The sequence below is a fragment of the Vicia villosa genome, unplaced genomic scaffold, assembly GCF_029867415.1.
Source record: "Vicia villosa cultivar HV-30 ecotype Madison, WI unplaced genomic scaffold, Vvil1.0 ctg.002061F_1_1, whole genome shotgun sequence".
Taxonomy (NCBI): Eukaryota; Viridiplantae; Streptophyta; class Magnoliopsida; order Fabales; family Fabaceae; genus Vicia; species Vicia villosa.
Window position 1 is genome coordinate 68,269 of NW_026705825.1, and position 22,985 is coordinate 91,253.

Consider the following 22,985-nt stretch of genomic DNA (forward strand, 5'->3'; position numbering starts at 1 on the left):
AACTCAGTTAGTCTCTCATACCAAGCTCTAGGGGCTTGTTTTAGGCCATAAAGAGCTTTTCTTAGTTTGTACACATAGTCAGGATGGTTTGGATCAGCAAAACCTTTAGGTTGCTCCACATAAACTTCCTCACTCAGGTATCCATTCAAGAAAGCACTCTTCACATCCATCTGATATAGTTTGAATTTTAGAATACAAGCAACTCCTAGCAGTAATCTAATTGACTCAAGTCTAGCAACTGGAGCAAAGGTTTCATCAAAGTCAATTCCTTCAACTTGAGTGTATCCTTGAGCAACTAGCCTTGCTTTGTTTCTGACAACAGTTCCCAGTTCATCTGACTTGTTCTTGTAAACCCATTTTGTTCCAATGACATTAGTACCTTTAGGTCTTGGTACCAGCTCCCATACTTCATTCCTTTCAAACTGGCCTAGTTCTTCCTGCATGGCATTAATCCAGAACTCATCTGTTAAAGCTTCCTTGACATTTTTAGGTTCAATTTTTGACACAAAACAAGAGTTTGAAACTACTTCCCTTGACCTTGTAGTAATTCCACTGTTGAGATCACCTATAATAAGTTCACTAGGATGATTTTTTTTAACTCTTATTGATGGACTCTTGTTAGGAAGTTCAGTCTCAGATTCTGTGATAGTAGGACTGCAATCATCTTCTCTGGTAGATCCTTCAGCTGTAATATTCCAGAATGTTCCGACATCTTCTGTGACATCTGCTTGATTATGGACATCATCAACCACAACATTTATGGACTCCATTATTATTCTGGTTCTTGAGTTGAACACTCGATAGGCTCTACTGTTCGTAGAGTAGCCCAGAAAGATTCCTTCATCACTCTTGGGATCCATCTTCCTTCTGTGATCTCTATCAGCAAGAATGTAACACTTACTACCAAACACATGGAAGTATTTGACAGTGGGTTTTCTTCCCTTCCAGATCTCATATAGGGTGGTAGAGGTTCCTTTTCTTAAGGTAACTCTATTATGGACATAACAAGCAGTATTCATGGCTTCAGCCCAGAAGTAGATAGGAAGATTCTTAGCATGGATCATGGCTCTGGCTGATTCTTGAATAGTTCTATTTTTTCTTTCAACAACCCCATTTTGCTGTGGAGTAATAGGGGAAGAAAATTCATGATGTATTCCTTCAGAGGAGCAGAAATCAGCAAACTTTTGATTCTCAAATTCCTTTCCATGATCACTCCTAATTCTCACAACACCATTTTCTTTTTCTCTTTGAACTCTTTGACATAGGTCCTTGAAAACATCAAACACATCTGATTTTTCTCTGATGAAATTTACCCAAGTGTATCTGGAGTAGTCATCTACCACCACATAAGGATATTTCTTTCCTCCAAGACTTTCTATTTGCATTGGTCCCATCAAGTCCATATGTAGCAGTTCAAGAACTCTGGAAGTAGTCAGATGTGTAACCTTTGGATGTGACATCCTGGTTTGTTTTCCTACCTGACATTCACCACACATTCTTCCTTCATCAATTTGTAGCTTAGGAATTCCTCTCACAGCTTCCAGAGAAATAATCCTTTTCATACCTCTTAGATGAAGGTGACCAAGTTTTTGGTGCCACAGCTTTGCTTCTTCTTCCTTAGAGCATACAGTAGAATAGCTGGATTCATGGATCCATCTTGGGAATGTTTCTTTGCACCAACAAATCCTATACCAGACATATCTCCTGAACTTTTTCCAACCTGCAAAATCTCCTCCAACATATCCGTGCCACTGTTCAACATTTTTACAGATTTTGACATCTGATCAAGTTTGGATTGTAACATGATAATTTCACTATTCAGTTCAGATATAGTTTCACTAAGCCCTTTGTTATCAGCCTCCAACTGAGCTATGTATTTCTTCTGCTTTTCACCTTGTTGACACACTTCACACTTCTGATACACAGCTTTCTGTAGGAGGTTGCCAGCTCTTCAAAGGATAGCTCATCTTCACTAGAATCTTCATCAGAATTGCAAACTCCAGTAAGGGCTGTGACATGTTTGGCTGATTCTTCTTCAAAATCACTCTCAGAATCTTCATCAGACCAGGAGACTGACAATCCTTTCTTTTGTTTCTTGAGATAAGTGGGGCATTCAGCTCTAATATGTCCATACCCTTCACATCCATGACATTGAATCCCTTTGTTGTGATTGTACTTTTCTTCTGGTTTAGCTCTTCTGCCAGAGTCATAAGATCTATTGATGTCAGATGAGATGTTCTTGGCATTAGGTCTTGGCTTCTGATCCATTCTTCTCATAATTTTGTTGAATTGTTTGCCAAGCATAGCTATAGATTCAGATAGATTCTCTTCTCTACTTTCCTCTACTTCTTCTTGAGAGTTGGACACAAAAGCTATGCTTTTGCTCTTCTTTTCAGAATTTTCACTGATTCCCATCTCAAAGGTTTGAAGAGATCCAATTAACTCTTCTACCTTCATTTTGCTGATGTCCTGTGCCTCTTCTATAGCTGTAACTTTCATATCAAATCTCTTAGGTAGGGATCTAAGAATTTTTCTCACCAGCTTTTCATCAGACATTTTCTCTCCCAAAGCTCCTGAGGTATTAGCAATATCCAGTATATTCATATGAAAATCCTTAATACTTTCATCATCCCTCATCCTTAGATTTTCAAACTTTGTAGTTAGCAGTTGAAGTCTTGACATCTTCACTTTGGAGGTGCCCTCATGAGTAGTCTTGAGGGTATCCCAGACATCTTTGGCTAGTTCACACTGGTGCACCAGTCTGAAAATATTCCTGTCAATTCCATTGAATAAAGCATTTAAGGCTTTAGAGTTGCCAAGCGCCAATGCCTCTTCATCTTTGTCCCATTCTTCCTCTGGTTTAAGAGTTTTCTTGCCATCTTTATCAGTAATAACAGGATGTTCCCATCCTTTGTTCACAGCTCTCCATGCTTTACTATCCACGGATTTCAGAAAAGCCACCATGCGAGGTTTCCAATAATCATAATTAGAACCATCCAGAATGGGTGGTCTAATCACAAATCCACCACCTTCTTTGTCCATAGTACCAGAAAATACTGTCCCTAGATCTCACTCAGTAAAAACAGGCAGGGTGCCTGCTCTGATGCCAATTGAAATTCTGGACACAGACACGCGATGTTTAACAGGATGTCACGACATTACTATCTGAACGTTTTTAAACAAAAGAACAAAGAGTAAACAGATAAACAACACAGGAAAGTTGTTAACCCAGTTCGGTGCAAACACACCTACATCTGGGGGCTACCAAGCCAGGGAGGAAGTCCACTATAAGTAATATCAATTAAAGGTAATACAAATCAAGATTACGCCTTTCACTTAATATCTACCCAATGAAATTTCAATCTAAACAACTTAGACCAGAGATCCTACTCACTCCCCCTCAATCACAGCAGTGATGAAAACTAACCAACGAATAACAAAAGAAGACACTCTTCAAGGACACAACTTGATCTTGCTTAAAAGCTTTGATCAAGTACACTAGTACTCTTGCTTAAAAGCTTTGAGTACTTCTTACAACTCAAACCAAAACGCCTAGACCAAGACAATCATCATGATGATTGTTTGGCTTACAAGAAAGCTACAACGAAAGACTTAAAAACAAAGAACTCTAAAAGTTTCTCAAACAAAAACCCTCACGTCAACAGCAGCACCTGCGTGGAATATATAGCCTTCATAAAATACAGCAGCTGGGCCTTGGATCCACAAAATAGTTTTAACCCTAATAAAACTAATCTCCATAAATCAAGGAACTAATAATAATAATCATCCAAGACGTCCTTGAAACAGATCAGAATCCATCATTACCAAATAAAGCGCATAGGATCTTATCAGATCATATAACCATAAATAGTAATAGAAAAGAACGAACAGCTGCAAATGTCATGACATCGGCCTTGACATCAGGTACAGGCCTGCATAAGGAAAGACTTCTCATCTACATATATATATATATATATATATATATATATATATATATATATATATATATATATATATATATATATATATATATAGGGAGCATATCAAGTGAGAGCATTTTTAAATGAGAGATGAGAGGAAGAAATATGAATCATTGGATTCATCAAGAGAGAAACTAATAGCCTCATTAATGTAGTAACATTCTCTCTCTCTTGATGAATACAATATAAGAAAGTTAACTGCTCTGGAAAATACCGATTTGCCCCCTTGCTTCCATGTTGTTCCACGTGGACACTCTCTGTATTCTTTCTCAGCTTCCTTATCTCTAACATCTTCTTTCAAAATCAACTTTAATTCAAAAAAACTCATCATCTTCTCTTTCTCTCTCATCCTTTTTCACTATCTCTCTTTCTTTCTCTCATTTTTCTCCTTCTCTATCTTTCTAGATCCATTTTCTTTTTGTTGTTCTTCTTCCTTCTCTACCTCTTTCGCTATCTCTTTTGTTATTTCGGTATCACACCGAAACGAGAATGGTGTTGGAATCGGTTTACGTTGATGCATCTCTTGGATTGAGATTTTAGGGTTTCAAACCGCGAATCGATTTAGATGCTTTCATCGATGTTTGATTAGAACGAGCAAATTCATATTTGTAAAATTTTTAACTGTATGAATGACACTCACTGGATTTTGTATATTGGGTGTGAAACTTCTATATTGCTAACATTGTGTTTAGGGATATGCGGAGCTTTTAGACGAGTTTATGCATGCAGTTAAGCATAACTATGGAAAGAAAATTCTTATGCAGGTTATATATCTGATTCAGATAATCTGTGACTTTGGTGTTTTGCTTGAATCAATTGTTTTTCTGATTTTATGATTCTTTTGTTTTTTCAGTTTAAAGATTTCGCAAATGATCCCAAACTGGCTCTGGCTCTAGCTCTGGCTCTGTATCTATCATAGTCTACGGGATTACGACAAACCAACCTTATTAGTTATTCAGATTTAGCGATAAACTGTAAGTGGGTTATCGTCCTGTTCGAACAAATAATTTAATGAATGAAGCACTTATAGTATAAGCAGCTATAATTTATGTATAACCTATATTAACCTATATTTATAATTTATTTAGTGATGTAAGTCTAATGTTTGCATAACACAGCGCCGAGACTGATGACGGAGATGCATGGATGGCAAGCCGTGGTCTTTAGGATATCAGGCCACAAAGCTTGCTTCTCTGACTGTGGATTCTACGGTGCACTGGATACACTTTGAGATGATGCTGGTAGACAATACTTTAAAGAATGCTACATTGAAGGTTCCATTGATTCCACTTTCGAAAAAGGCAGATCCATCTACAAGGTAATGTCTCCAATGTTTTGTTATGGGTATGCAAATTTTTCTTCTCATATTTGTTTGTTACATCCCTTCTGTTATCCCCTTTCTCCGTTAAGGCTTTTGTGTTGAATCCAGTTTTATTGAGTTATGCAGGTTCGGTTTAGTAAGCAGGTCGGTTCAGTTTGTGTTGTTGCTATCTCTTGCTGCTTTTGTTATCGGTAACAATAATCCCATAATGCATAAATCATGCCCGCCTATGGTGTTAGGCTATTTTAATTTCCTCTCAACATGTGCATTTTAATATGCATTACATTTTAGCATGAAAGTGCCATGCCATGTCTAGATTTTCTACTCATTTTCTATGATGCCAAGAGTACATTTGAGGAAAGAGAGGAGATAAGGCAGCGTCGAAGGTAATAGTGTCCCCTTCTATCAATCTAAATGATCGTTGATTAGTTGTATAACTTAATCTATATTTTCAGGGAGAAATATGCTGAATGGAAGGAAGAATGTCGTCAATTATTTCCGCTCGTGGGAAGTGGTAGATTTATCACAGCACCTGTAGTTACTAACGATGGTCAACCGATTCAAGATCCAATTGTATCGAGCGTCTGCTACGCAAATTAGTAAGCTCTAATCTATATATGTGATTTATTTCATTATTAATCTCTTTTTAATTCAAAGAAATGAATACTAATGGCACCACTAATATGAATCGAGAGGATAACAACATCGGATGATGAGATTGTTCAAACCGATGCCTTCAACAAATACTCCAACCTGATACCGTACGAATCACAGAGCCATCTCTGACGACAAAATATAAGAAGGTTGAAGGGTGGTGATACCTTCTTTCTAAAAGGTGATCAAAATGATGAGAATTCTGTATCATTAGTTCTTCGGATAGCTGATCAGAAGGGTCAGTAAATAAACTTTAAGCTCATTTCTACTCTTCAATAACTCTTAAATTTGTCTGTGGATATTTAAATTTTTTGGGATTTATATGCAGGACAAGCAAGAAATATCCATTTCATCTTCTACCTTGACAGTGACACTGCTGTCTCAGTTTCAAAGGAAATGGTTGAACAACTTGAACTTACCGATCAGAACGTAAAATTTATAGCTGAGTTAATCAATTTGTTATTGATGAAATTGATTCCTGAATGGAAACCTTGTGTAGCAATCAATCATTTAGCCTCTGTAAATGGTAAATGGACTAATGCTAGCCAACAGAGAGACACGGAGTTGGCTAAAGCCAAAGGAAGCTCAAAACATTCCAGTGAAGATTCAGGTCCCTCAACCTCATACGGAACAACAGCTGCAAAAGAGAACGTCGACAATATGGATTTATGTTCTGAGATGTCATATGCTTCTGCAACATCATATGCTTCTGCAACATCAGACATCAATGATAAGTTTTCTATGGTTTCATTCATGTCTGCCGAGTCAGGATTTGATGGAGGCAGACAGACCTCATTTGCATCTGAAAATGGAACTAATTTTATTAGTAACTAAGAGCAATAATAGTTTCCAGTTTCAGATAACGACAAGCCGCGATTTGAGACTGAAGGCGACAAATGAATTGCTCAACAATATGTGTGTGTGATTAAGTTTTAAGCGTGGGAGGAGTAAAATGGTGGACCTGCACCCGAGTGAATAAATTTTGTTGAGCTATATCTAGGATAACATAAAAAATTTGGTATCGAAGCTGGAAGATGAAGTTCGGGCTCTCGACGAAGGTCCCTGCATGGATGTCGTAATCTTTCCTCTACGTGGTTCTTTGCCACCTGAATTGCAGGCAAGTAGTTTTTGTTTTTGTACAATTTCACAATTGAAATATTTGCTTATTCCTCCAAATATAATCAATCAAGGAAGCACATAATTAAATATAGTACTGTAGCAGTGCATAAGTTTGGTCACAAGTGTTACCTCTTCACGATATTTTCATGTAAAATATCTAATAATCTAACATTGCGTGGCTTATTTGGTTACCTCTTCGGGCTTGCCTCCAATAAAACTCAAATTGTACTATTTTCAATCACCTCCAGTAATGTTAGTTACATATATGCTATCACATGATATGTATTATATATAGTCATTGACTATACCAACCTAACATTTATCTACCATGCCTTCAACTTCAACTCATCAAAAAATTAAGGACTACACTTGAAAGCTGTGAGCAACATGAAGTTAATGGAGTTGAAGAACTTCCCATTATGTAGTTTAGACAAGGACTCAAGGTAGTGAGTGTAGTAGTACACCCTGATTGAGCTGCATTTTGAGTTAGCTGACAATGTTCGGGAGGATCATTTTGACGAAGGAAAGGGTGAGCGTAATGCTGCTTTTGATCCAAGTATAGTCATATAGGACCATAAATGAATAGAAGTTGTTAAGATTGTTAATAAGCCCAAAGTGAAAACATCAGACATCACTGTTACGTTGTTAGTTATTGTTTCAATTGTTATATGATGGAGTTTATTATGGATTTAAATGTTGTTATGTTGTTAGTTATTGTTTCAATTGTTATATGATGGAGTTTATTATGGATTTAAATGCTTAACGTGAAGTGAATTATGTGAAGTGAATCTATATTCCAAACTCATATGAACAAGTTTGATAGAGCGAAAGCAAACCCTTCCTATTAGTTTTGATGTGATCCTGTTGCTTTAGACAATAAGTCATATATTTCTTCTGATCCATTGGCTGTGGAAAGAAATATTGTTGTCCATGGACAGATAATTCTGCAACTGTTTGCAGACTCTTTGCAACACCCTATTACCTTCAATCAACGACAACAATTTTGTTGATGAATCTGTCAAAGAATTCTATTGTACTTCAGCTTTCATGGCTGGCACGCCTGAACATGTAAGACTTTATTAAAACTGTCTTTTTAATATCACTGAATCTAATGAATTCATTTAAATTTGTAGGTGAGAGTTTTGCTGGAACACCACCTAAGAAGATGGTTGTTGATGTTGTTGGTGACAGAGATACGTTGTCAACACTCGCATCACGTGTTTGCTGCCAAGGGGCAGATCTGTTGACTGGTTGTCGTTTGTCGGCCGAAAATTGCGGATGTAAAATAGATGTAAAGCATCTGAATGTTGATAGTGAAAATCCAGTTACGGGGATTTCCGAAACTGTTATTACAACTGGTGCAGTAGTGAACAAGGAGTTGATGAATTGGTCCCTCTGTGTCAAAGGAAGCAGAGTAGCTTGTGTCTCTAATGAGGGTCATTACATATACTGTAGATGTTTTAACAGTGCTTTTATTCTCCTTGCCCTTGCATACATGGTCCGACATTACATATTCATTGCTTTCTAGAAACAAGGATCATTTTTGTCTAAAGAAACAACCTCTCACATGGTACAAAGTAAGAATGAGTTTTCTACAAATGTTGCAATTTCGTTAGAGTTATACAAGATTTTATCTGCATCTGCATGAGTTATGATTCATTTTATGCTTCAATGCTGCTAGACAACTTTCAACGTGCCCGCTGATATATATATATATATATATATATATATATATATATATATATATATATATATATATATATATATATATTTGAAATTATTTTTAAATTAAGATACAAAATATTTAAGATAATATATGCATAACAACATTTTATTTTGTATCATCTTATTTTATTAAAGTTAATTGAAATTTCAAGTCCATTTTGTGTTGGTTAAAAATATTTTATTTTCTTTTGAATTCAAATATGTCTTTTTCATTGGATTAAAATGACATTTAAATTATAATTATGAATATAATTAATAATGTAATTTGTTTGAATTTTTCATGACAAATTATCACATATCTGCGATCCACACCGAACCCGTGTGAACACACAGGTAATACACCAGTGTCGTGTGAAAGCCCATGTAACTATGCCTAAATTCGTGTGAACGCACGGATAACACACACCAAGACCGTGTGAAAGCACGGGTAACACGCCAAAATTCGTGTGAACGCACGGGTAACACACCAGTATCATGTGAACGCACGGGTAACACACCAGTATCATGTGAACGCACGGGTAATACACGAGTATCGTGTAAACACACGAGTAAGCAGGCCAAAATCCGTGTGAACGCATGAGTTATTACAATTTTTGTATAAGTGGAGAAAATAAAATTAAATATATTTAAAATAATGTATGAGTTCAAACACGATAAAAATGTGTTGTGTTTTTAATTATTTATGTATTTGATATTTTTATTTTGAAATTTTTGGTAAAACTATTTTGTTTTTCATATTTACACTTTTATCATATTTGGAAAACAAAAACGTGAGTACCACACCAGTACCCGTGCGAATGCACGAGCAACACATCGGTAGTTTTTCTTAACCATTACTGTTCTTACAAATTCCGTGTTTTATCACAATTGTTCTTACAAATTATGTGTTTAATAGTTTTTCTTAACAATATAATTTTTTAAAAACTTTTACAATTATCTTGCAGTCTATTTTTTTCCTTATTTTCAATAATATTTTGATATTTTTTATTTTTTTTTAATTCTCATAAAAAACTGGTGACATATCAACAGCCCACACCAGAACCCGTGCGGACGCACGGGTTTCCCACTAGTATATATATATATATATATATATATATATATATATATATATATATATATATATATATATATATATATATATATATATATATATATATATATATATATATATATATATATATATAGCATATCATATGAGAATGACATATTTATATGAGAATGTGAGAATGAATCTGAATCATTGAATTTTAAAATAAATGGTGGAGATTATGAGTGAATCTTTTTTTTCTCTCTCCTATATTTTGAAATAAATGATGTAGGAGAGATAAAAAAAAGATTCACCCATAATCTCCACCATTTATTTTAAAATCCAATGGTTCAAATTCATTCTCACATTTTCACGTAAAAAAGGCATTCTCATATGATATGTCTTTTATATATATATATATATATATATATATATATATATATATATATATATATATATATATATATATATATATATATATATATATATATATATAAAATTCAATCTTCATTATTGAATGACGTATATAATAGTACCGTCATAGTGTTAAAAGATTAGTGTTAATTGTATTGATAAATTTCTTACGGTGAATGCTAGAAAGAAACGAAACTAATATGTAAGTTGCAAATCTCATCATTATTTTAAGAGAATTAATTCTTTTGTTGTTAAAATTAATTCTTCCATCAACAATATATATGCATGTGCTATGGATGTTAATGGTAATTACATTAAGTTAAGCAAATACATTATTTCTGTTTACATCCTGTACATAATTTGTGTTTGAATAAAAAAACTGCGATAAAGAAAAAAAATCTACATTTTCTTGCTTTCATATGAATCATGAAAATATATAATTGAAAATGACTTTCTTAAATAGTGGTTTAGAATGACCTAAGAATTTGGAATTAAATTGTTTGATTCAAATGTTAAATATTATTAATATAAATTGATATTTTATTTTGAGATGTGGAATTTTGAGAATTTTATCACGAAAGATAAGGAATTCGAGATTCTCACAAATGAAGAACCTCATGAGGAATGTTCTATATGGATTAAGTTAGAGAGTCTGAAAGACTAAAGATCTAGAACTGAACAAAATAGATTTTCGACTTATTTATCTTGTGTAGAAGAAAATAGTGATTGTTCATAAGATTTCTATTATTCTTCGAGTGGATTATGCTCCTAAAGATTTACAATGAAGATGTAATTTCAAGGGACTTCTCTTGGAATAATGTTATCCAAGATGAAATGAATTCAATTATGTCAAACAACATTCTTAAATAGAAATCTCAATGAGGAGATTTATATGGAGCAGTCAGAAGGTTATGTACTTCTTACTAATGAACAAAAAAGTGTACAAGCTTGTTAAATCCTTGTGTGAATTAAAATATGCACCGAAACAATGACATTAAAAGTTAGACTTTGTCATTGTAAGATTCTCCGATTAAGGAGGAAACACACAAATTAAAGGGGAGACATATAACTTAAAGGGAGATTTTTTCAATCTTATCAAAATACAAATTCAAAGAGTTTGTCATCATCAAAAAGGGGGAGATTGTGAAGAATATATCTTATATTTAGTTTTGATGAAGACAAAGGTTATCAAAGAAGAAAAGGATCAAAAGTGTCATGCACATCAATGATGAAGTTTATCAAGAAGTTTTAGCAAAGAAATTCAAGTGAAGAAGTTGAGAGAAGTGAACATAACTAAGGTACTCATTGCAATTTATATTATACTATTTTAAATTGCTCATAATTTCATCTCTCACTTCATCTAAAGACCTTCTTGCACCATCATGTATAATTATCTAAAAATCGTTCTTCATCTAATTTTTATGACAAGTGTTTGTATATAAAATTGTGTGAGAATATTGTGACATTCCTTTGTCTATATGCTGATTACATGTTAATCATTAGAAACAAGATGCATGGAATATTAGAAACAAAAAGGGTTCTAGCTTTCATATTCAAGATGAAAGATCTTAAAATAGTGGACACTCTTTTGGATCAAAGTAAGGCAAAAGAGTAGGGGTTAAAAACATAGTCAAACACACTATATTGAGAAAATTTCCACATTCAAGATGAAAGATCTTGGACTAGTTGACACTCTTTTGGGGATCAAAGTAATACGAAAATAGTGGAGGTTATGAACTAAGTCAAATACACTTTGTTGAGAAAGTTATTGATAAGTTCAAACTGTCACGTTTCAAAAAGTGAATATTCAATTTGATCTTAGTGTCAAAATGGTGATGGAAGAGTTATGGCTATATTAGAATACACAAGTGAAATTGGTTTTCTAATGCAATGTACTATATGCGATATAGCAGTTGCAAATAGTAAATGAGTATATTTACTAGCAATCCAAATGGTGAGCATTGGAAGGCCATCACGAAGATTTTTTTATCACAAGGAATTTGATTATCTTTTAAAAACCAAAGTCTTGACCTCCATTATGGTGGGCTTCCTGCCATATTAGAAGGATATACCAATATGAGTTGGATATCGAGTGTCGGAGATCATAAATTTACAAATAAGTGGATATTTACACTAGTTGCGGTGATATTTCTTGGGAGAGCAAGAAATTAACATGCATCACTCTCTTGACCATGGAGCCATAGTGTGTGGATCTCTCTCTCATTGGTCAAAGAAGTTGAATGATTTAGGAACCTTCTGTTGGAAGTTTCATTGGCTAAAGATGATGTTTCAAAGGTGTTCACACAATATGATAGTTAAGCCAATTTAGAAAGAGAATTCAGATAACTGTAAAATGAAAAGTCTGGGCACTGAGACCTTAGACATTCTTTCGTGAAAAAACTGATTAAAGATGTAATCATTTCACTCGCATATATATGATCGGTCTATAATTTGAATGATTCATTTACTAAAATACTGGTCAGGGATTTAGTAAAGACAACCTCGAGAGGTGTGGGGTTGAAACTCCTTGAATAAGCGTTCCGACAATGATAGCAACCCAATCTGAAGTTAATACATCTTAACCTAAGATTCAATGGGTAACAACAAGTCGTTGATTTGGAAGTTGGTGCAACATTTTGTGACAATGTTGACTATTACATAATTGAGGATTGAGTTTTTTTTTAAAAAAAAAACTCTTAATGAAGTTCTATATCGAGGAGGATATGTATCTCAAGAAATAGATACAAACTGAACTTCACCTATATGAATTTCGAGATGGTGTCGTCTTAAAGTGAGAGTTGGAGTTTCTCTCATGAAAACTTCGTGAAAACAGGAAAAGCACATGGCCATAAATAGTGCAAGGCGAGATATGTAGGCGAAGAACATTTAAAGAGTGTGTGTATAATAACGTCAGTCTGATCACATGGGATAACGGTTCAAAGCATAGATACCTAACGTTCCGACTAGGCTTTGCGTTGTCTTTACTAAGGTTAAGTTCAAATCGAAAGATACCTAACTGTATTAACACTCTTTTGTTTTCTATATTCTAGAATTGGACTTGTCATTATTAGAACAAGTGGGAGGTTGTTGTAAATTATTAATAATAATTAATAATATGATAGTTGTTCCAAAATGACAAGAGAAGTGGATTTGAAAAATGACAACACTTCATGAAGTGTTGTAGAATGAAACCATGTAACTTTTGAAGTGTGTTGTTATAGGTCAATCATTGTGACTTTTGGTAAAAGACATTGTTTCACCAAGGGTCGCTACCTTGTGAAACAATACCAATGTGGCCTATAAATAATTCATTATGAATTCAGAAAATCACATAACAAAAAAATTGAAAATCCTCTAAAATAATTCCAGAGCACTCTTCGCTACATTCGAGTTTTCACCTGTCTTGTACAGACTCGAGAAGGCTGAATTATCCTGAGTATTCCTGCGTAGAAACTCCAAAACAAATTGAGAGTGCTTGAAATACTGTAAAAAAGTGTTTCGTACACGATTCTAACCTCAATTTCATTCGATTTAAATTAATTTTCTAACATACTCCATAGTGAACATTAGGGGTGGACAACGGTCGGACCGATTCGGTTTTCGGGCCCAAAACCAAAAACCGGCTTAACCATCGGTTGAAAAATACAAGTCCATTTCCGTCCGGTTCAAGATTCGGTTTTTTCAGATTCGGTTTTTTTCGGATTCGGTTTCATAACTCGGTTTTTCGGTTTACCAGTTATTAATCCATTTGAAAATCAATTAACAGTTTCACCCAGTTTCTTTCTTAAAGATCAAAAGCACAAAGGTTTCATTTTTTTAATAAAAGACATTAGAAACTCAAAAATAGTATATGCTGATTAATCAACTTTTGTATAAGCAGTAGAAGAAGAAGATGAAGAGGAGCAACGATGAGAGAGTGAAACGGTGGCGGCATGGTGGTGAGTGAGTTCTGGCATGGTGGTTTGTGTGGTGGTGCTCGAGGATTGAAAAAGGATGAAGAATAGACACCGACGGCGGTAGAAATGTAACCCTAACATAGGAAGAGATGGAAATAAAATCCAAATGATTTTGAATATAACTAGGAGTACTCTTTAATTAGTGTGTGTTTTGTTTTGTTTTTTTGGTTTTGGACCGTGAGAAATTAGTAGATGGAGGCAGCCCAGTCCAATCCCTTAACGTTAAAAAAATCTCACAAATTAATAATCATCATAGTGGGCCGGTCGGTTATGGATTTCGCTGGGCCCAAATTACCCATCCGAATCCGACCGGTTTAACCCATCTAAAACCATCCATGGTCAAATTGATAACCCGAAAATCCGATTAACCCGATCCGTGTTGTATCAGACCTCATGGATAGGTCGGATTGGGCCGGTTTGAAACTTTTTGTCCAGCCCTAGTGAACATACTCCCAATCAATTTTCCGTACACTTGGGGACCTATCAACCATAACTTTAAATATATGTTTGCTGTATTTTAGATATATTCTTTATGATGTCAAATTGAATAATAATCTAACAAGTAGGTAACGTGGCAATAACTTTTGGAAGCCGATTCATAGAAGTAACAACATGTGAAAACATCCTAACAACATACGTACAAAAAAATTCAATTAACACCAACAACCGTTGACTAAAGTAAAGTTATGTTGTTTAACAACGACAATATAGTTACCATTTTAATTACTTGATTGAAAATCCCAAACACTAACTTCAACCACAATGGTACGGAATAGAAATATGTAATTTTTTCTTCTTTTTTCCTTAAAAAGGTATTGACTTCTTTTATATGTTAAGAAACTGTCTTTTAATTCTATCAAACTAAAGTAACATTGCCAATAAAAAGAAGTTTCGTCTAAAACAAGAGTTTTAAGAAGGAAATTGCTTTATACATTTATAATAAAGTTATCGAGATATTCTAGTACATATTAACAAAATTTAAAATAGGAATTTGTATGGTAATCTGGTTTTGTATTGTGTTTATATTTTGACATTAAGGATAAGATAAATGAAAGAAAAAACCTAAATTGGAGTTTAACTAATTGTAGATGATAATGATGAAGAGTTGTTTAGTGAGACACTGTCAATGTGAGCGATAGAAAACACAAGTTAACCTACTCAAAATGTAAAAAATAGATAGCCAAGGGTTAATTACATTTCTGTATATGGTTTGTAATGTAGCCCCACGAAAACCTCACAGAAGAATATTAGAAATTCAGACTTTTTCAAAGATTGGAAATTTAGACGTTTCTCTTACTCACTATCTAATTGTCTTTTGAATTATCTATAAAGTAAATGTGTTTTATTACGTGGTAACGAAAATTAAATGAATTAATTTATCAAAATTTTAATTAAAAATAAGTATAAAATTATAAAATATGGACTCCAACATAGACTGATATAACTAAGAATATAAAATAATATACAACAGTAACACCACTAGATATATTAATATTTATTTATTTATTTAGTATTAAAAAAGCTAAAAATAATAACTAAACTTAATTTCCTTAATTCCTTATTAATCAATATTGTTTTGACATATTTTCATTTATTTTGTTTAAAATTTGTCTAGCAAATACAATTGAATTTTTTTAAATGATTATCCGAATTGACAAATGTAATATTATAGGCCGTCTCAACTTTTTTGGAGATCCTGTGTAGATTAGTCATAGTTTTATCTTGAAAAAACAAATAGAGGTCCTATTTAACCATAGTTTAATCATCATAAACATTTCATAAGGCCCTATTTAGCCACAAATTATTTGTGAAAAATTTGAGGCCCTGTACAATAATCCGCCTTACATGCCCTCAAAGACGGTACTAATTATAGGATATCGATTTTGAAGAGTATAAAACTAATGAGAAAATTTCATACTCAAAATTAATAACTTAGACTCTTAGAGCATCAATGTTACCTGATAAAAGAAGTGTTTACACATTTTCCAATAATATTGTACATTGAATAATTGCCTTAAAATAAGAGTGTTCAAAACTTTTCTGCACAAAGACAAGCACAACCATGTTTTGCTCCATTTTTTTTACTTTTGAATTACCTTTTTACTTTTAATGACATATTTTATAATTATTATTTATTACAATCCATTTTAAATTTTAAATATACGATAAGAATATTTAAAAAGAAAAATATTTAGACGGACACAATTATAACACCTGGATTTACACACAACCACCCTTTATGTTGGTAATTTTAATTAAATTTAAATTCTATCTCTTTTTATTGATTGTTCTTAAATATATGAATTGCTCAAAAAATATAATTAAATTGTTTAAATAATTAAAAAGTTTGAAATAATAACACTTTTTTTAGTTTTTTTGGTATGAATTGAATATTCTGCGTGTAAGAGACTAATCTCATGGGTTTTATAAAATTTAATTTTTAAATTTATTAAATATTGGGAAAATTACACCCACCACCCCTAAACTCATATTAAATATCAAATACTTCCCTTATATTTTCTCATTGATCAATAACTACCATTAGTTATTTTTCTTATGACAGTGACTTCCCCTCCACCGTTAACACCGTCTGTTGGTTGTTGTTGACAACAAAATCACTGTCTGCACTGTATTCATTACCACTCATGATGCTACTACTCTCAAAATTGAAGAAAGAAGTCATACGTTCCATTTAGAAGAAATTGTGATATGTTGCTCTCACTTCTTACTTTCTTTCTTAGTTTTGATTTTTTTTCAAATCCTTAACCGAAGCAAAGCCTGATGTGTCGATGATAAATGGTGATTATTGGCATTTTAAATTCTTTCACCGCCCTTTGTAGACACGAGTGAGTGTTAAATGAAACATGAAAGTTAGTGTTCATCTCTAAAATGATGTATAATATTGATTACAAGCTGTTTGTTGATTTGTCTCATCCAATACCACAACTCAGTTTTGGCTCAAACGTGTCATGTACTGCTATCAGCTACTACAATTGTTTTCTTCATGTAAAAAAATTGACATTATTTTTCTTTTGGTTTTACGCATGGAGAAACTAAGCCATAATACTATTGTAATTTAGAAGATTACATGTCCCATATTCTAAGCAATGTGAGTAAAGCTCTATTGTGATAATTGTCTAGGTTCTGACTTGTAACTTTAAATTTGAGGCAGAATCATGTTGTTTATGCGAAGATGAAGACAAAGACAAATCAAATAGTAAAATAAATTAGAATGATATGTATATCATAGGTTACACAGTTTTGATTTTCTTTTATCAAAAAGCAACGTAGTGACTGGTCTCCCTTTCAATTTGTAAATATTATTGATTTACAAGAGTTTAAAGATCAAAATGTTATTGTACTGTTTATTGAATAAAAAAGGAAACTATATTTTTTATGTTCTAGTTTTATTGATTGACTATTTTTTTTGGACATCATAAACTTCTAACTAGTAATTATAGATAGGCATTTTACTCTCTTTATTGAAATTTTATTTTCAATCAAATAAACGCTGTGAGTTATAAGTTGAGAATAAGGTTCTTGGTGGTAGCAGCAAAGAGTTTACAGAAAATGGAAATACAAGTCTAAAAGTTAGGTCCTCAGAAACAGTATGTTGAAACACACCTGTAAAAAAAATGATGAAAATGACACTGAAGATGTAGATAGGCAAGAAGAGACAGAGTGAAAGCTGTGAGCGTTTTCGCAATAAAAGAGATATTTTGAGGTTCCTATTCTCTTAAACTTAACGGATGTCTAAGGTTATGTACAATGGTTTTATTATTCAACACTCTTCTTTTTCATTTTTTATACTACACATCATCTTCTCTTTCTTCCACCTAATAATTCAACACACATTCAATTTATACTCACTACAATGATTTTGTTTAATAAAATTCAACATCCTATTTCACCACCATTCACAACATACTAAAAAATTTAAACATTCAAAACAACCAATAAAATTTTACAAAGTATCTTGTGGACCCCACTCTTTTCACATTCAACATGTTGAAAACTTTCAACACCAATTAATACACTTCACTTTAAACACCCTATTCAACACCCTCATTGCAAGAATTCAACTATTGAATTTATTTTTCAACACCTCCATTATACATAACCTAACAGAGTTAAGTATAAGGGAGGTTTTTAATCAATGAAAAACTAGAGGGGAGGTATTTGATATTTAACATGACTTTAGGGGAGGTGGGTATAATTTTCCCTTAAATATTCATATATTTAACATAAAAAATTCATATACAGTAATCATTTGAATAAATTTAAAGAATAAATTTTATTTTATAATGTAACCAGGGATAATAGTATAGTGGAGTTTCTTTTAACAACCCTTGATATAGTTGCTCCTAAATCCCTTTAAATTTAAATGAGTCCCCACAAAACAATAGCTAGCACTTTAGCAGCAATAATATAAACACTAGTCCTGGTATTGGGATACTTTCACTACAGGAGTTCGTGCAACCTGTCACTTCTGCATGCTCTCGTCTCCACTTTACCCTCTCTTCTCTCCTTTTTCACCTCCCTACTTCCTCCTTCTCACTCTCATTCCATCCTCATAATTCAATGCATAGGTCCCTATCATACCTTCCACACTCTCTTGTTTCTCTACCTCAATCATTCATTCTATAACACCGTCTCTTTCTATTCAAATACTACCACTTCTTCTTACTCTTACTTGTTGTAAATAATCTTTTCTATTATCATACACAAAACATAAACAAGAATGGAAGATCCAGACAAAATAGTAGTAACTCCAACACACCAACAACGAACCTCAAATCCACACTCACCAAAGCTCTTCATGCTATGGCTCATCCTCGCCGTCTCTTTCACCTACTTCATCTACACTCTCAAACTCGTCTCCACTTCAACCACCTGCAACCACCCTCCACTCTCCATCAACCTCCACTCATCCACCACCAACACCACTTCCAAACTCACTCCAACAACTTCTCACAAAACAGAACTCAAACACGTCGTCTTCGGAATCGCAGCATCCTCAAAACTCTGGCCACAAAGAAAAAACTACATAAAACTCTGGTACAACAACAACACAATGAGAGGAATAGTTTGGGTGGACGACGATACAGTAAAAACAGATCCAAACGAAGCTCTTCCAATCGTCAGAATCTCAACCGACACATCCAACTTTCCTTACACAAACAAACAAGGTCACCGTTCCGCGATTCGCATCTCGCGAATCGTTTCCGAAACGGTGCGTTTAGGACTTAAGGATGTGCGGTGGTTTGTAATGGGAGATGATGATACCGTTTTTGTAACGGATAATTTGATTAGGGTTTTGAATAAGTATGATTATAAAGAGTATTATTACATTGGAAGCTTATCGGAGAGTCATTTGCAGAATATATATTTTTCTTATGGAATGGCTTATGGTGGTGGTGGATTTGCGATTAGTTATGGATTGGCGAAAGCGCTTGTGAAAATGCAGGATCGTTGTATTCATAGGTATCCTGGACTTTATGGTTCTGATGATCGAATGCAAGCTTGTATGGCGGAACTCGGTGTTCCACTCACCAAAGAAATCGGTTTTCATCAGGTTAGTTGTTAATTGTTGATTAGTTAATTTTAATTAGAATTTAGTTATTTGATTATGTGATTATGTGATTATGTGATTATGCTTATGTGTGTTTTTGTGTTTTGAATAAGACATGTGTGGATTATATGTCATGATGACTGAGTTGAATGAAAGGTACTTTTTGGGCCTATGTGATGGGCTTTTTTTGTTTGTATTTTAAATCTGATTTGGTTGGTGATGTGTTATTACTTTACTGCCCCCACTGAAAACATGTTTGGCCCCATGTAACTTTGGCTCCAAGCAACACCGAATTTACAGTGTGAGATGGGCTGGCGTTGTGTCTTATGTGAGGTAGATGAAGTGATAATTATCCACAATTTTTTTATTCACTTAAAAATCGATATAAGTTATATATAATCAAAATATAAATAGCACACCAAAAAGACAACAATTAATCTGAGACCTTACACAAATGTAAGGTTTTGGATTTGAACTCAAGTGATGGTGTCAAACTTAATACTGTCTAGATTTATCCGTTGAGGCAGGATTTGCAAAATAATTAGATTGTTTCTATACATGCATGGTATTATAATTGAAGTAATAACTTATTAATTAGGTTTCTTCGTCAGCAAGTTTTGACTTATGCAACAAACATTATCATCTAAATTCAATCTCGAAACTTTGCGATTGTGTATGTATGAGTTTATTGTGATTATTGTTATTAAAAAAAAGTTTTTTTCGGATAATTGGTTGTTGGAATGGGATTGATTTGATGGTGATCTTTTGTTTCTGACTGCAAAATGCAAACATATTATTACTAGTAAAACACCTCCTTTAATAGATGATGGATGGTGAACTAAACTACCTATTTGTGCTTCTTCTATTCACTTAGTTTCTAAATTTTGACTTATTTTTCCTTTTTCAATTGGAATTCATGCAGAGTGGGATCTTAGGAGTTTTAGTATTTTTAACTTTGAACAACTTAGATTTCTTTATAGTAGTTGCCATGTCTAAAGTTCAGCAGGTAAGGCCAAACTATGTCTTTTAATGTTTTCCCACCAAACTAGGTCTTTAGTTTAGCATTCCTTTAGTACTTAGGTAGGGGAAAAAGACTAATTTTAATTTCTGAGTTCTGTCTTTATTGGATGTTAGCAAAATTAGGAGAGCCGTGTCTTTAATTTTATTGAAAATACAAGTCTCGCATCGAATAAAATAGTCAAGAATTAGTACCTTTTAGAACATGAACCTCAAAGTTTTGTTCATAATAATAAAAATGATTCAACGAATTCATGCTATCGATTGTGCAAGTTTTGACACTAACGGTCCATGGTTTATTGAAACAGTATGATGTGTATGGGAACTTATTTGGGCTTCTTGCAGCTCATCCAGTGACTCCATTGGTATCACTACACCATCTTGATGTCGTTGAGCCAATTTTCCCTAATGCCACAAGAGTTGAAGCACTTCAACGCCTTACAGTACCAATGAAGCTTGACTCAGCAGGACTAATTCAACAATCCATCTGCTACGACAAAGAAAAGAAATGGACTATTTCAGTTTCATGGGGTTTTGCGGTTCAAATATTTCGCGGGATATTTTCACCTCGCGAAATTGAAATGCCTTCAAGAACATTCCTTAATTGGTACAGAAGAGCCGATTACACTGCATATGCTTTCAACACACGCCCTGTTACACGAAATCCGTGTCAGAAGCCTTTTGTGTTTTACCTTTCGAAGGCGAAATTCAATTCTACAATACATCAGACAGTGAGTGAATACGAAAGGCATCGTGTTCCTCATCCAGAATGTCGATGGAAAATGGCTGATCCTTCTGCTCTTGATAAAATTATTGTATATAAGAAACCAGACCCACATCTATGGGATAGGGTATGTTCTTCTTCTCTTGTCATATCAATTAGCATTCAATCATAACTAACTTTATAACTAGCCTTTATAGTTCCAACTTGTTAAGTGTTTTTTAGGCTTTTAGTTTTAAGATGCAAAAACTAATTGTGGCAGGCTCCAAGGAGAAACTGTTGCAGAGTAATGAAGTCAAACAAGAAAGGAAGAATGGTGGTGGATGTTGGTATATGCCGAGATGGCGAGGTCAGCGAACCTTAAGTGTAACTTGTGAATGATTAAAATTAGGTTCTTGTCTATATTAATTCTTTGTTTCTATTTCTTCATTTATTGAGTCTATATGTAAAATTTTGTGATTTCCCTGGAATGGGATGGGTTCCGGAACGATGATACATGGGCAAAAAATTTGTAGTTTATAATCATAATAGATTCAAATTGTAAGTTAATATACTGGAAATAAAGAAGTTCAATTTGTAATTTTCTTTTTCTTGCTGACTTTGATGTTTGATTCTTAAGAATTCAGAGACAGTGCGTGCACTAAAACATAAAAATTAATCAGATATTTTCATGACATTGAAAACAAACGATTTTGGCGTACATGCATACCTGTCATGCCAGTCACAAAAATCTGTCTTATATCAAAACACCTTAGAGTTTGGTAATGCATACAGCCAAAAGAATTCTTTTGGTGCCATCTTTAGAATCTGTCTTCTAGTTCATTCTTTTCGTTCACGTATGATAGATATTCAGAGCCAGAGGGGAATTTGGACAGTGAAAAGGAAAATTCCCGTATCTGGCCTCTAATGGCAGAATAATACTGTTAAATTTTGCCTCAATACTATAAATCATAGATAGGGGACCAACATGATGCTACCCATTTTGAAAATTATATCGTGTCTAATGTTTGTGCGTGCCGTTACATACCAATGTTAAAAATACAGTCACTGCAGTAGTGCATGACATTTTTTTGAAAAACCTTAACCTTTTTGAGGTGTTCCTCATCTAAATATAATAAGACATTGTGACATTTTTACATTTTACTTTCATATCCAAAGCTGTTATGGACTCTGGTAGAAGTTGTTATTCGATGTTCTGTCGAAAGGTTATATTCGACTGTTGCAATAGCTCTTCTCCTAGTGTTGTTGACTTGTTGTCATCGCCGCTTCTATTCAAAAGCTTCCGCTGCCGCCACCATAACTCATCCTCCATCACCGCCGCCACTTCTGTTGCGCCACCCACTGTCGCGTTTAGCAACTGTCGCGCCTCCAGCACCATCTATTCCTCTTTCGGTGATGAGTCTGAGCATGCTTCTACCAAGGTCGACAGCCCTACCAAGTCGTCCTTTTCTTCCAATAGACAAGAGTTTCACTTAGCCC

The 22,985-nt window shown here is 33.8% G+C and overlaps 1 protein-coding gene and 1 long non-coding RNA gene across 3 annotated transcripts; both read left to right on the forward strand.

Moving 5' to 3' along the window:
- Positions 1-5,161: 5,161 nt before the first annotated feature.
- LOC131637645 (uncharacterized) lies at positions 5,162-6,651 on the forward strand. 2 transcript variants are annotated; one of them, XR_009294384.1, is made up of 4 exons: positions 5,162-5,298; positions 5,428-5,687; positions 5,757-6,193; positions 6,284-6,651. It is a non-coding gene; the product is annotated as an uncharacterized LOC131637645 (long non-coding RNA). The 2 variants fall into 2 exon arrangements; XR_009294383.1 differs by having other exon boundaries at positions 5,757-6,651.
- An 11,947-nt stretch (positions 6,652-18,598) lies between these two features.
- Positions 18,599-22,086, forward strand: LOC131637630 (uncharacterized). The gene is made up of 3 exons (XM_058908238.1): positions 18,599-19,771; positions 21,094-21,636; positions 21,769-22,086. Exons 1-3 carry the CDS (start codon positions 18,938-18,940, stop codon positions 21,868-21,870), a joined length of 1,479 nt encoding a protein of 492 aa, XP_058764221.1. The 5' UTR covers positions 18,599-18,937; the 3' UTR covers positions 21,871-22,086.
- Positions 22,087-22,985: the final 899 nt, after the last annotated feature.